At 59.8% G+C, this 14,247-nt stretch overlaps 1 protein-coding gene across 1 annotated transcript; it reads right to left on the reverse strand.

Moving 5' to 3' along the window:
• Nucleotides 1–2,848: 2,848 nt before the first annotated feature.
• On the reverse strand, nt 2,849–9,152 carry BARHL1 (BarH like homeobox 1). The gene is given in 4 exon segments (XM_042786812.1): nt 2,849–3,012; nt 3,014–3,179; nt 4,793–5,015; nt 8,209–9,152. Coding segments are annotated over 4 exon segments (969 nt in total). The 5' UTR covers nt 8,660–9,152; the 3' UTR covers nt 2,849–2,883.
• Nucleotides 9,153–14,247: the final 5,095 nt, after the last annotated feature.

A 14,247-nucleotide genomic window follows, 5' to 3' on the forward strand; every position in this document is an offset into this window, starting at 1 on the left:
TTGTGTTTGGTCCTGGCAAACCCACTGCACTAACTGGTTTGCGTCTTGGATGCAGAGCCTGGAGCTGACTGAAACCAACCACCAGCAGCCTGTCAGAGTCTCTGCGCCGGGAGAAATTGGTGGAGCAGAGCTGGTGCAATACTCCAAAGGTTTCCTTAATGGAGACTGGTGCTCCTTCTCAACTGTGCCTTTTTTACTGCTTCATCTAATTTCAATCCAGCACAACCTGTGCCACCCCTGAGGACTTGCCAGGATCGTGCCCACCTGGCACCGGCCGCTAGAAATGAGTCTCCAGCCAGGTCAGGGGCTGCTGTAGGTGCAGGCCCAGCGCTGGTGGGTTCTGCTGTTGGTCAGCGGGTCCCGTCTCCATCCCTGCACACAGGCTGGAGGTGAGGCTGGTCCTTCAGCAGCTTTTGAGGCTGCTGAGATCCTCCCACGCAAGAGGCTGTTCATGTGGCAAGTGCGGTGCTCTCTGACGAGAGCTTACAGCGTGTGGCATCTTCCTTAAACTGATTTATTTTGAAGCTTGCCTTGCTTGACTCTGCCACAAGATCTCCCTGGAGGAGACAGCTCCAGCCCTCGCTCCCCTCTGCTCTCTTTCCATCCCAGCCAGACCCAGCACGGCCAACCTCCCTTACCCAGAGCAGAGGTTTCCTCAGGACTCTGCCCCGCTCTCTCCCACCATCCTGGTAACACAAACCGGACCCTGTCACCGTTACAGCGCTGGCTCAGCCCCGCTGTTACAGGGGAGGTTCCAGCTCCTTCCAGATGTGAAATGGCAAATTTAAATATTGCAATTACAAACGTGTAACGAAGCCTTGTACTTCATTAATGTAAGAGGAGGAATCTGCTACAGCTACAAGGACAATTAAATATTAGAGAATGTCTTTGATTCACATTCCTGCTGTGTAAATGGGAGGAAGGTTGCTGTATGCTCCCTGCCTTTGCGCTCACAAATGAAAAGCACACCCACTGCAAGTTGTCCTTTGATAGATTTTTAATATGATTTTAAAGAGTTTTGTTTGGCCTCATTCTTATTCAATGAGATTAATTTAAAGCACTTATCCCCTGGGTTTAAGTCAATCCATGTAGGATTTGGGACGGGGGTTTGTTGCCCGGGGAGGGGGGTTGTTTGCAGGCCTCTCTGAAAGACTCCTTTCCCACTTCATTAACCTCGAGCTGGGAGCGACCCCCCTTCCTCCTCCTTCTCCTCCTCCTCGCCCCAGCCGAGGCCCGGGGATTTACCAAACTCCCCCATTCACATGCAAAGGAACAGCCCGGTCCACAAAGGCCGGGGGGGGGGGTGCTCTCGCCTCCAGGCGTGGCGGTGCATTTGGCCGAGCCGACAATAACCCTCCCGGCGGGGCTCGGGGGTGCCGGGGCAAAACTCCCGGGACGGAGCCGGGCCGGGGGCAGCGGGGACCCGGCCCCGGGGAGCTGGGGGGATACTGGGGAGCCGGCGGAGTGGGGGGGGGGGGGCTCCGCAGACAGGAGGCTGGGGGGGGGGGGGGGGGCCGGGGGGGTGGTGGGGGGCCGGGGGGGTAGGGGGGGCCGGGGCCGCAGCCCATCTGTCGGCTCCCGGAGCGGGCGAGCCGCTGCCCGGCTGTCCCGGGGACCAGCTGCCGGGCTCGCTGGCCGCGGCCAGATGAGCGACACTTTTCAAGGGTGGAAACAATCCATTCTCCAAAGCGATCATTTAAAGCACTTAGGCAATTATACACTTAAGATTAGCGTTATTAATTCACCAGCGCCGCGGCTATCACCGCGCCGGGCAGCATCGCCCCGGTCGGTGCCCGCCTGCCCCCCCCCCCGGTCCCGCATGCCGGCACTGGGGCCGGGCCCGGGGGGGTGGGGGGAGCCCCGAGCCCCGGAGAGGCGGGGGGGTCCCTTTGATGAGAGGTGGGAAAACTCCTCTTTGCTTTTTGCTTTCCCTCGGCGGCGGCTGATCCGCCAGAGCAAACAAGCAGGAGGGGAAGAAAGGGCCGGCGGAGGCGAGACCCGTTTGTTTGTAAAGAAGTTTTATTTCCACATTTAAAAAAGGGGGGGGGGGGGGGGGAAGCGGGAGCGGCCGCGGCGCCCCGACTCCCCCCCCGCGCCCCCCGCCCTGGCCGGGCCGGCCCCGGGATACAGACTGACAAGAATCACTTACACAAATACGCCCTCAGGGTTCACAAATAAATAATTCATATACATTTTGCGCACCGTATTTACATTTCGCTGCTTTTTTTTTTGTTTTGTTTTGGGGTTTTTTTTTGTTTTTTTTTGAAGTTACGGACGTCCCATGGTCTCGCTGCGGCGAGCAGAGACCGGCGACCCGGCCCCCCCCCCCCTCCGCCCCCAACGGCCCTTCCCGGCGGCCGGACCGGTGCCCCCGGGCCGGGGAGCCGGGGAAGGCGGGGAGGGGGCTCCCCGGAGCCGTCCAGGGTAGGTGTAGCTCGGCACACCCCCCCCCGGCAGTTCCTGGGGAGGGGGCGGAGAGGCAAAGCCCCCCCCCGGAGCTGCCCGTGCTGCCGGCGCCGTCCCAGGCGCAGGGAAAGGGGTGGGGGGGAGCGGAGGGGGGGACGGGCCGCAGCGGCCCCTCTGCCCTTCGGGGGGGCACAAGGGGGTAAGGCGACGAGTGCCCCGCGGGGAGATGGAGAGGGGGGGAAAGCTCTGCCGGCTCTTCGTCTCGCCAAACCTTGCTTCTTGCATTCTTTATATATATTTTAAAAAAGGAAGGGGTTGGGGGGGGAGGTCTCGTTTATATATATATATTTATATATTTGGGGATGAGCGGGAGTCTGTCGCTTGCTCGCGGCCCCAGAGGTGGGGTGCCCCCTTTCACCCCCCCCCCCCCAATTCAGCCTCCCAACCCCGGGGGGGGGCTGCCCGGGCTGCCGGGGCTCACCGGGGCTGCGCGGCTCGGGGCAGGACGCCGGGCAGCGGGGGCAGGGGCGGGGGGGGCTCGCTGCCGCCCTGCAGTCCGTGGATGAGGATGCGGGGCACCAAGGGTCTCTGGAGGGCGGGGGGGGGGGGCGCTGGGTCCGCGGTACAGGTAGAGAGCGGCGCCGGGGTCCAGGTTGGAGACCAAACTCTGCGGGTAGAAGTAGGGCGAGGGGAACATCCTCTGGAGGGCTGAGTAGTTGCCAGCCTCGGCCAGCAGCTCCAGGCCCACCGCCGTCTGCCTTTTCCACTTGGTCCTGGGAGGGGGGACAAGTCGAGAGAGGGGTGTCAAGGAGGGAGGGATGCTCCAAAAGCCGCTCCCCGGCTTTTTTTTTTTTTTTTTCTACCCTTTGCACATCCCCTTTCCCCAGACCCTGCTCTCCTTGCCCATCCTTTCTCCCCGCCGCTGACTCCCGGGGATACGGCAGGGATGGGGTGGGATGGGATGGGGGGGGACCAACCCAGTGTCGGGGGGACGTAGACCCCATGAACGAGATAAGGGGGCTTATATCCCCCGTGGCCCCGCCGCGGCAGCCCGCCGTGAGAGACCACGGAGATTTCCCGGGGGCATCGGAGCCGCATCCCGGCTGGGATCCGCTGGCGGGGTATAAATCCCTGCGCTAGAAATCGCGACCAGCATTTCAGTCCCCTCCTGGGGTGGAAATTCCAGATTGCAACTTGCGAACGACATTTCGTGTGTGACACGCGGGATCCTCGCCCCGGCAGCCCCGCCGCTGCGCAGGGATGCTGATGCCGCGCTGCTCCGGCCCACGGTCACGGCGGCCCCACTCCCCCTCCTGGGGGTCCGGGACCCCCTCCCCGGGCCGAGCCGCTCGGGAGTCCCGCGGGGGGACGCGCGTGGGGCCGCGTCCCGGGGCATTCGTTTGCAGCATGTATATATGTGCGTGTCTATATATATGTATGTATATTTATATATATATATGCATATATACGTACATATAGGCATAGGTATGTGTGCATATATATATATATAAAATATATATACATAGATGTGTCTGTGCCGGATCTCATGGGGAAGCCCCGGCCCCGGGATCTCGCCACGTCGGGGCCCTGGGCGGGCCGGGCTGGGGGGGGGGACGGCTGGGGAAGGGGCTGGGAACACCGGCCCCGCTCCGGCATGTCCTTGCGGGAGGGATCTGGGGAGAAGAGGGGGTGAGCGCACAGCCCCCGCCGCCCCCGAACTCCCCCAAAACCCCGACGTGTTGATAAGTCGCGGATCTTTGCAGATGGCGAAGCGGGACTGGAAATGAGGGGGAGGGAGGGTTAAAACCTGGGGTAAGGGAGGGGGGCGGGGTGGGGGCTGCAGCCGAGGGTCCCTCGTTTCGCGGCCGAGGCTGAGGAAGCACCGATGGGGATGTCCGGATAAATCCACTGAAGCCATCACACGTCTCCAGCCCTTTTACAGATTTGTCGCTGAAGCGCTAAACCTATTTCCACCAGTAAATTATTCATCATAATAATAATTGTGTAATTACTGTAAGGGGTGTTAATTATTGATGCCCAAAGCAGTAATTGGTATCTATTATTAATGGGCCGATGTGTTATGCTGTTGTGTTTAGCTGGAAGCCCAGTCCTGCCTCCCCGGCTTGTCGGGGCTGGGGGCACGGATTGCCCCCCCCGCCCCGCACCCCAAACCTGCCCTGCCTCGGCTTCACTTTTCTCCCCTTTACTTTGGGGTAAAAGGCCCCCGGGACAGGGGGAATACACGACACCGCACCTCTGCCGGTGCCGGGAGGGACGAGGTGGTTTGGGGTGCAAAAGCCCTGCCCGATTTGGGGGTGCGGGGCGGGGGAGAGGGGCGGGATGGGACCCCGACGCTGTGGGCAGGAGGGAACGGTGTATTTTTTACCTTCTGTTCTGGTACCACGTTTTCACCTGCGTGTCGGTGAGGTTGAGGGAGGCGGCCAGCTCCATCCTGTCCTGCACGCTCAGGTATTTTTGCCTCTCGAAGCTGCGCTCCAGCTGGGCCAGCTGATGGTCGGTGAAGGCGGTGCGGGCTTTGCGCGGCTTTTTCAGCCGCACCGGGGGGCTGTCCCGGGAGCTGGAGATCTCTCGGTCCCCTTCTTCTTTCACTGAGCCGAGAGGGAGGAAGAGAAGCCGGGTCAGGGCGGGAAGGGAAGGGAAATACCCTCAAAAGAGGGGGGTAACCCACTGCATTCCTACCTCGGCGGAGTCGGGCCCGCGGCGCATTTGCTCTGCAACCCCACCAGTTTGAACCCCGGCTGCCCACGGGAGACCCACGGGGGTCCCCGAGCCGGGGAGCCACGGGCCTGGGAGCGGGGCTGGAGCGCCGGGCTGTGCTGCGGGGACCCCCAGAAACCCCCGGCCCAAACCCCCCCGCATCTCCCTCCCCCCCTTTATTTCTCACGGGGACCAAACCCTGCGCTGGATTTAGTCCCCCAAACCCAACAGCTTTCTCGATGCTTGGATTTTTTTTTTTTCCTTTCCCTCTTTCCCCCCACCCTTTTTTTTTTTTTTTTTTTTTTTTTTTTTTTTCTGTTTAAACCCAAGCCAACCCAAAATGGAAATTGTGAGCCCATATTTTTGGAGGAGAAAGTCGCCGGCGTGGTGCTGCTTCTCCCCCTCCGTCCTCCCGGGGATGCTGAAAACAAACCTCCCTTCTCCAGGGAGCACAACGAAATACTGGGGAAGGGGCTCCGCAAGCCCGTGCCTGTGCTGTTATTTATCTTAAATAATGCAGAATGAGACGGGCTGGCGGCGGTTCGTTAGCGCGGACGGTACATACGCACCGGCGGAGGGACGCGGACATTTTCGCCGCGAAACATTAGTCTGTGTCGGGGAAATTTCCGAGCAGGAGGAAAAAAAAAAAAAAAAAAAAGGAAAAAAGAAAGAAAAGAAAGAGGGAAAAAAAAAAAAAAAAATCCCTGTTTGTGCTCTCCTTCCCCACCCTCCTGCAGGCGATTATGTAGGAAAACAGGCTCAGTTTATACAAATCGGCGCGTTTGGGGTTTTTTTACGGGGTTTATGTTAAATTTGCTGGTGGCGGGGGTTAGCAGGGACAGGTCTGTAGCCGAATGCGAGCTGATTTCCCTCTGTAGGAAGACAATAATCCGGTTAATTGAGTCACCGGGGAGCGAAACCCTTCAACCAGAAATCCCGGCTCTGGCCGAGCGGGCAGAGCCCGAGCCGGGAACGAGCTTTAAAACACGGAATCCAGCTCCGGTTCCCGGGAAAGGCGCCGGCACCGCCCGGGAAGGGGCCGGAGCCGGAGCCGGCAGGGTGAGGGGGGTGTGGGGGTGTCCCGGCTCCTCGCCCACCCGGGAAAGGCCCGAAAGTTTGTGCGGAGTTTTTTCGTGGAGGAAAAGCGGGTCCGGCCTCCCGCCCCCCCCCCCGGGGAAGGCGAATCTCCCCCCGGGCTGATCCTCGGCTCCTAAAAAGTTCCTGCTCGCCCAAGGGCTGCGCTCGGCGGCGGCTTCCCCGGCCGGCTTCGGTTCTCTCCCCCGGCTATTCCTAGCTTAAAAAATATATATATAAAATGAAAAAAAAAAAAAATTACGGGTTTTTCGGTATTTTGGCACCGGCCAAATCCTCCCGCAGCTGCTGCGGGTTAGGCCTGGTCCCACAGCCCCTTTGCGGGGTAAATCAGGGACGTTTTGCCCCAGGAAAATCTATTTTCAAAGCAGCAAAAAAAAGAATCACGTTATGAGCGGGGACTTTCACCCGCTACCCCGTTGAAACGATGTTTTTACCCTCATTGAAGCTGTGGTTTCTTCCCCATTTAAGCTATGTTTTCCCCCCATTTAAACTGTGTTTTTCTCCCGTTTAAGCGGTGTTTTCCCCCCCGATTTAAGCGGTGGTTTCTGCTTCTCGATTTAAGGGTTTTTTTTTCCCCCATTTAAGCAGCTTTTTTTTTTTTCATGGTCGTGGCTGCCCCGTCGCAGGGGCAGGCGAGGAGCCGAGCGCGGTTGGGGTACGGGCCCCCGCGCCCCAAACCTGCCCCCCCCCCGCCCGGGCTCGGCCGGCTTAGGGGGGATGAGGAAAACCCGCGTTTCTTCTCCTCCTCCCTCGTTTTTTTGGCGCTTCAGCTATTTGGGGGGAGAAAAGCTGAAGGAATCCGGGGGCACGGGAGGTCGGGGGGGGAATGTAGAAGGTGAAAACAAAACGCCAAGGTGGGAACCGCGGCCGTTTTCGATCCCGGCCCTGCAAAGCGGTGGGGCCGAGCCCCCGGGTCGCTTCCAGCCCCGGCCCCGGGCTCCCCTCGGAGCGAAAATCCCCCCGCCGTGCCCGGAGCCTCCCGTTGCCTTTGGAGGCTCGTTTGAGGGGGAATATTTTTTTCCTCCATAAAGCGGATTTCAGCGCGGCGGCTCCGGGAGGGCCGAGGGTGCATCTGCAGTTGGGCCGGGGGCTCGGCCTCATCCCCACTTTTCCTGCCAACCACCCCCCTACTCAAAATCCAGCAGCTCCCCCAGGAGCCATCGCCTCCCCTTTCTCCCCCCAGCCTCGCCTTGCACCTCGCAAACAGACGGCAAACAATTTTCCATGGGTGAAAGTTTTTTTTTCAGGGGTGATGGGGGCGGGATGGGCGAAGGCATCCTGGATAAATTGCTCCGGGGGGCGAGGACCGACCCCAACCCGCCCCCTCCCCGCCCGGCTGCCGCGGGGGGAGTCGGGGAAGGGGCTGCGAGGGGCCCGGGAGGCCGAAGCCCCAGGCCCTGGGCGAGCAGTCGCCGCATCCAGCCCCGTTCCCCGCCTGTGCCGTGGATGCGGCCCGGGGCTCCCTGCCTGTCGTGCTCGGTTTTAAAATAATCTCCAAAATAATAATAGAAATAATACAAATCGAATCAAACCCCGCCGACTTTCTTTTTCGTTTCTCACCGGAGCGGGAAAAATACCCAGCAAAGCAAAACCGTGATTATTTTATTATTGTTTTGTTTTCTTTTCCTTTTTTTTTTTTTTTTTTTTTTCCTAGGCAGAAATCCGCCCCCGGCTCTGCTCTCCCCATTCCCCGCGGGTAGGAACGCAACAGCCGAAGCTTCCCTGCGGAAAACAGCCCGGCGCATCCCTCCGGGCGCGTCTGACGAAGCCCCGATCGCCCCGACCCCTTCCACCGCGCTGAGCCCCCAAGTTTTCCCAAGTTGGTGCCGACCCCGCGGTCAATTCAGGGGCGACCGGTGCCGCGACCCCCCCATCACCGGGTCGCGCCGCAGCCGGCTCCCGCCGCACCGGGAGGCTTCGGGGCCGCCGGTGGTTTTTGGGGTCCAGGCCGCCCTGCCTGCAGCGCAGAACGGGGTGAGCGGCTCTTACCTTTGTACTCCGAGTCCGAAGAGGAGCTGCTGGTGTTTTTTTCCATTTTCTCCCTAAAGTCCTCGCCGGGCTTGGTGGGGATCCTGCCCGCCGGCTCCTGCCCGCCGTGAGGTCCATTGGTGCTGGAGTAAGGAGCGCAGGCGGCCAGGGGCTTGCAGTCGGCCAGGATGTCTCTGATGAGGAAGGAGGAGGTGACGGTCCGGGACTGGGAGGGAGCCGAGACCTGCCCCGGCTGGAGATGCGCATCCAGGCCCGGCCGCGGCCCCACCGCCTCCAGGCACTCGCGGCCCGGCGAGCGGGGCGAGGGGCACCCGCTGCTGCCCTCCGAGCGGGGGCTCAGCTCCAGCGGGGACCGGCCGTCCCCCACCAGCGGTTCCCCCTTGGGCACGGCCGGGCTGCCGGCTCGGTGGGAGAGGATGGAGTCGATCCCAAAGCCGGTGGAGCCCTCCATGGCCCCCGAGAAGTGCCGGCGCTCACACGGGCATTGGCGGGGGGAGGGCGCGGCGGAAGCGGTTTGATAATGATAATTAACAATAACAAGAGGGGGGGGGGGGAGGGAAGGCAAAAGGAAAAAAAAAAAAAAGGGGGGGGGAAAGGTAAAAAGGAAAAAAAAAAAAAAAAAAAGAGCAAAGTTCAGCCTGGGTTCCGGGCAAAAATTGCTGCAAGGCTCTCCGAGGCGCCGCGCGTTAGATCCAGGGCTGCTCCGTCTTCAGCATCGCGCCCAGCTGCACTCACAGACAGACAGACAGAAGAGGGGGGGAGAGGGAGGCAGAGTCAAACTTTGGCCGCGAAGGGGCTGGAGGGGGGGACGGACCCCAACCTCACCCGGGGTCCCGGCCCCTTACCCGGCCACCCCAGCCTTGCCCGGAGCCGCGGCGGCGCGGGGCTGGGGGGCAGCCCGGGGGCTCCCAGCCGGAGGTGGGGAGGCGGCGATCGATAGTGAAGCTTCGCAGCGCCTTAACCACTTAATGATCCAGAAATCAATGGGGAAGGGCGAGGGGAGGGCGGAGGGGGTGGCCAGCCGTCGGGCCGCCGAGGCGCCCCCCTTCCCCGCCAGAACCTCGGCCAGAGCGGGGGAGGAAGGGGGGGGGGGGGGGGGGAAGACCGGAGTCACTCCGGAGCCAAGGCTCGCCTTCAGCACCTCGGACAGACACCGGACGCCGGAGTCACTCCGGAGCCTGCGCCTCATTCAGCACCTCGGACAGCGGCGGGAGCGCCGCGCCCTCGGCGGGGGGGAGGGGAGAAAGCGGGGGGGGGGGGAAAGGGGGGGGGGGGAAATGAACTTGTGCCACTCAGGCTCGGGGACCCCGGCACCCCCCCCTCCAGACTCCCCCCCCCCCCCCCGTGTGAATGCGCCCATTGGCCGCGAGGCGTTTTGGGGGATGTCACTCCCCGGCGGCGACACCTTGCAGCTTGATTAACGGGAATTAATTGCCGCCCGGATCCCCACGCTTTCCGGGCGGTTTCCGCCCTCTTTTGCTGTCATTATCCCACTGATGGGGCTCGTAATGGGGTGATTAGCCGCCGCGGGGAGCGGGGGGGAATGTCGCGGGGTTGTTGCTTTCTGCTCGCCTCCCCCCGCAATTAGCCGATCTGCCCGTCCCTCCCAAGCAGGGAAAGTTTTGCTGGGCGTTAAAATTAAAAAAAAAAAAAAAAAAAAAAAAAAAAAAAAAAAAAAGAGAGAAAGAAAAAGAAAAGGAAAAGCACCGAAACCCTCCCCAAAGCCCCAGCGCAGAGGCGGCTGCTCAGAGCCCGAGTTGAGCCTCGGAGCTGCGAATTTCGTTGAATCCCCTCGAAATCGGTTGCGAACGAGCAGAGCCAGCAGCCGCGGGGCCCGGCTATCTCCTCCCGCCCGCTGCGGCGGAGCCGGGGCCGCCCTTCCCGCTCACCCAGCGCCCAGCGACGGTACCTACTACTGCAACTGGGAAGGGACCACGCTCCAGTTTTAAATAAAACCCCGCTGGCCCCAGCCCGGGCTGCCCGTCCTGCCCGCTTCTCCCGGAGACACAAAGTTTCCTCCCTCCCGCCCCGTCGGGGGGTTTTGCTGCTGCTGATCTCCCAGGCTGGAGAGGGATCGGCTCACGCAGGGCTCCCACCTTCCTCCTGGTCAGACCGGCTCCTGCCTCCTCGAGGGTTTATTTAGGGGCTTTTCCTGGGGGTAGACCCTTTGTCGCGGAGATGAGGAAAATGTCCACACCCGGGTGCGTGAGGCTGCGCCACTTTAAAGCGATGTCGCTGGTTATTTCTCAAATACTCGATTTCTTCTGTTCCCCACCTTCCCGGCCAGGCAGCTGCAACTTGTCCCTCTTCCAAAGCCGCCTTTGGCCGGCAGCTTGGAGGCGATCAACGAGGGGAGAGCCCCCCCTGGCCCCCCCGGGAAGCCCGGCTGCCAGCTGTCGGGCAGCGGCGCAGGCAGGGCCCCCAGCACCTCCTGCCCTCGGCCCTGCAGGCTCGGGGCCGGCTGGGCTCGGGGCAGCGGAACAAAAGAGCCTTAGGGGAGGAAAAACCCAGGGAGAAAATCAACATCAGCCCCCGGCCCAGCCTGCCCCCACCCTGGGGGTGCAACGCACCCGGCGCTGGGGGCTGCTTCTCCTCCCTGGCCCTGGGCAAAGGATTCCTGCTGCTGCTCTGCCCTGTCCCCTTCCCAGCATAGAGGTGCTGCCCCAGTGCCAGGGACTGGGGGCCAGGCTGAAGGGTCCTGGTTTGCCGGGGGTCGGTTTGGAAGCAGCCATCTCCCCAGGGGGGGCTGGGCCAAGGGTTACTTTGGGCTGGACCGGAGCAACAGATGTGCAGGAAACTGGTCCCAGTGAGGAACGGGGCAGAGAACCCGATGGGGTTTCCCAGCTCTTTGCTGTGTGACTGTGTTGGTTCCTGGGCTCTGGCAGCCTCCCTGTCCAACCAGTAGATCCCATTTGGGCTGGAGATTGGCACTGGGATCAGGAGCAGTAGTGAGGTTGTGTTTGGGACTAGGAATGGGACTAGAAGAGGGAGCAGGGCCGGGAGTGGGATTGGAATCAGGATTTGGATCAGCCATGCAGGGACAGGTTTAGTCTGGTGGGTCTGCTGCTGTATTTCCCTCTTTTCAATAAAGCGTTTGCCTTCAAACAACTGCAAGGAAGTTTCCAGATCAGACCCATTCTTTGATGCTTTGTAAGATTTTTGGGGGTAAGTGTGTGTGTGGGCCAGTCCTTATCCCTGAGCAGACACTATATTGTGCCCTCCCCAGCCAAGGCCCTGGGGACAGACACTGTCACTCCTCGGCCATACTTGAAGCTCCCAGCAGCTACAGATGCACTTGCTACTTATTATGTTCTGATGTCAGTGTGGCTGACATTAATTAATACGAATTATTAATATTATTAATACTATTAAGTTGATTCAGAACTAGACTCCCCAAGGCAGGAACGTGCCCCATGCTGCCCATATGTGGTGTCCTCCCTACATCACTGGAAACTGGATAAGTGGGGTGCAAATGATTTATCTGTGTCTCCCAGCACAGGTAGAAAATCCTGTGTACAGACCGAGCAGTGCACACTGCCTGCCCCGGGTGTGTCTGCCTTTAAACCCCATTTTCTAGACTGTTCCTGTTCACAGACACACAGGCATGCACCAGACAAGAGGAGATCCCTGATGCCAGCTGCATTTCCAGTTACCTCCCCACAAGCCCCAGTTGCACCCCAGGGTTGGCTCTAGGACTCTGACAGCTTTGGGACCTGCCTCGCATCCCACCTCGCTGGGTGCTTCAGGCTCTCTTGGCACCAGTTGCCAGTGCTGGTTTGGCCCTGGGGCTGTGGGGCAGGGCTGACCCCAAGTGATCCTGGAGATGTGGGGTGTGGGGAGAGTGCTGAAGGGGCTGGGGGGATACCTCCACAGCTGAATCAGGGCTTGGAGGGCACAGGCTACTGAGCTGCGGTGATGACTGTAGCAAGAGTTAGTCTAGAAATATCTGCTGGTGGTGCACAGAGCAGTATCCCGAAAGGGTTTGGCTTAGGGAGGAAAATCCCCGGAGACTCTGTTGTGCTGAATTTCTCTCTGAACTGAAGCTGAGAATTCACTTACAGAACCCAAGCTGGGTGTTTGGAAAGGCCATGCCCGGGCAGGCTCAGAGAGGGATGCTCAGCAGCGACAGGCTTCGGTGGGATGCTCCGGTAACGAAACGAATGTGTCTTCAGGAGAGAGAGAAGAGCAGGGCGGCTCGGGGAGGGGGAAACGGCAGAAAAAAAAAAGGGGGGGACAATCAGCCGGAGGGTCGCAGTGACGGGGAGGAGCGGGGCCCGGCGGCGGGGAACCTGCAGCAGCGTTAAAATCCCCTTTACCAGTGGGTGTCACTGCAGGACAAGGAGCGTCTGGGGCTGCGCGGGGGGTCGGGACCCCGGCACCGGGCTCCGCCGGGGCAGCGGGGAGCGGGGGGAGTCCTGGTTTGCGGCTTGGTTGTGTGTGTGTGTACCCCTCCCCTCCGTCAGCTTGGCCCTGGGCTGGGGGCGCTGGGGACGATCCGAGGTGGAACCTCGACCGGGGGACAAGGCTGCCCGGCCCCCCACGGGGTGCAGGTGGGTGCCCGTTTGAGCTGTAAGACACGGGACATTTTGGGACACGACCCTGCCCAAGATTTCGGGGTGCAGTGGGGCTGTCAAGCCCCATTGAGTGGTGTCCCCTCCTGAACGCACTTTGTTTGACTTGGGTGTTGCTTTTTTGGGTTTCCGGTCTCTTTGCTGGCTTCTTGGACCTGTCCCAGAGCAGCTGGTCTGTGAGGGCTTGTTTCACACCGTGTTCATTTTCCAGCCCCTTTCCAGCAGTGCAGGACTCCCTGGAGGCCCTTCCTTCCCTGCACACACCCCATGGACCTGCGCGGTTGCTGCAGGTGGACACAGATGTTGTGGCTGGAGCAAGAGCTGGATGTGGCTCCTGCCAGGCAGCCAGGCAAACCTCGTGCCTGGGTTTCTCACACACTCATAAACAGTGTCATTTTTAGCAAGACAAGTGGTTTAAGGCCTGGCTTCCTCCCTCCCTGAGGAGGTGGGAAAGGTCTCTGGTTATAATCCACCCTTGCTAGCATGGCAAACCCTACTGTTACCCTCCTAGTTATTTTAGATGGGTTTTATTTAGAGGTCTGTACTAAAAAGAGAGAACTGCATGTCAGGGTTTCCCCGATGTGGAGCAGGTGATTTCTTTCCTCCCTCGCTCAGGTGTGGGCAGGGTGGAGTTTGCTACAGCTGCTTCCTTATATAAAGAGCAGGTTGAGGCACAAGCTGCTCCTAAGGAAGGGATGTGGGAAATGCCAGAGCAGCTGGTGTGGAGCCTTCCTTGGCCTGGGAGGGGTAAGAAAAGCTGCCCCTGCAGTTTGCTTTGTTCTTGTCTCCTGAGCAATGCAGTTTAATGTTATGAAGGACTTTGCTCTTTGAGATTTGTGTTTAAAAGTTTGTTTGGAAATCTGATGGGGGACAAGCCCTGGGCTCAGTATAGCTTCTCTATGTGCTGGTGGGTGGATGTAGGAGGGCTGGGTACCCCCAGTGCTGAGGTGTGTGGGGCAAAGTCATGCTGGGCACATCCACTCCCTCTGCAGTGCTTGTTACTGGCCCCTTCCTGAGCTGGGGCTGCCCAGGACAGCAAATCTCACCTCTCAGAGGATGGCCCTGGGGTGCCCCGGTCATCCTGGGGTGAACACACCTGAGCTTTCAGAGTGCCAACAGGATGATGAATATGAAAACTGAAAGCTAAAATATTGGACTTGTGTTATCTGGTGCAATCTGAGATATAACAGTAGATGTGGGAAGTTGACTACGTAGGAGTAATTAATTATTCCTCTAGCCACCTTGGAGGTGCACAGTTAAAGTAATCACTGTTATTGACAAGTGGTATTTTCTTAAGGTGAAATGCCCTGTTGGTTGGAGATGGATTTTGGATGTGTTGGCACCTGTCTGAGGCTCTGCTGTCACCTGTCGGTGATCATGCCGGTGTTTGGGTGCTGTGATGTTGAATTGGTGTTGATGGAGTTTGAGTTTGTTCAGCAACTGCTTAGAGAGGTTCAGCCCTGAGGGA

The sequence above is a fragment of the Tyto alba genome, unplaced genomic scaffold (genome assembly GCF_018691265.1).
Source record: "Tyto alba isolate M040663 unplaced genomic scaffold, T.alba_DEE_v4.0 Super-Scaffold_11, whole genome shotgun sequence".
NCBI lineage: Eukaryota > Metazoa > Chordata > Aves > Strigiformes > Tytonidae > Tyto > Tyto alba.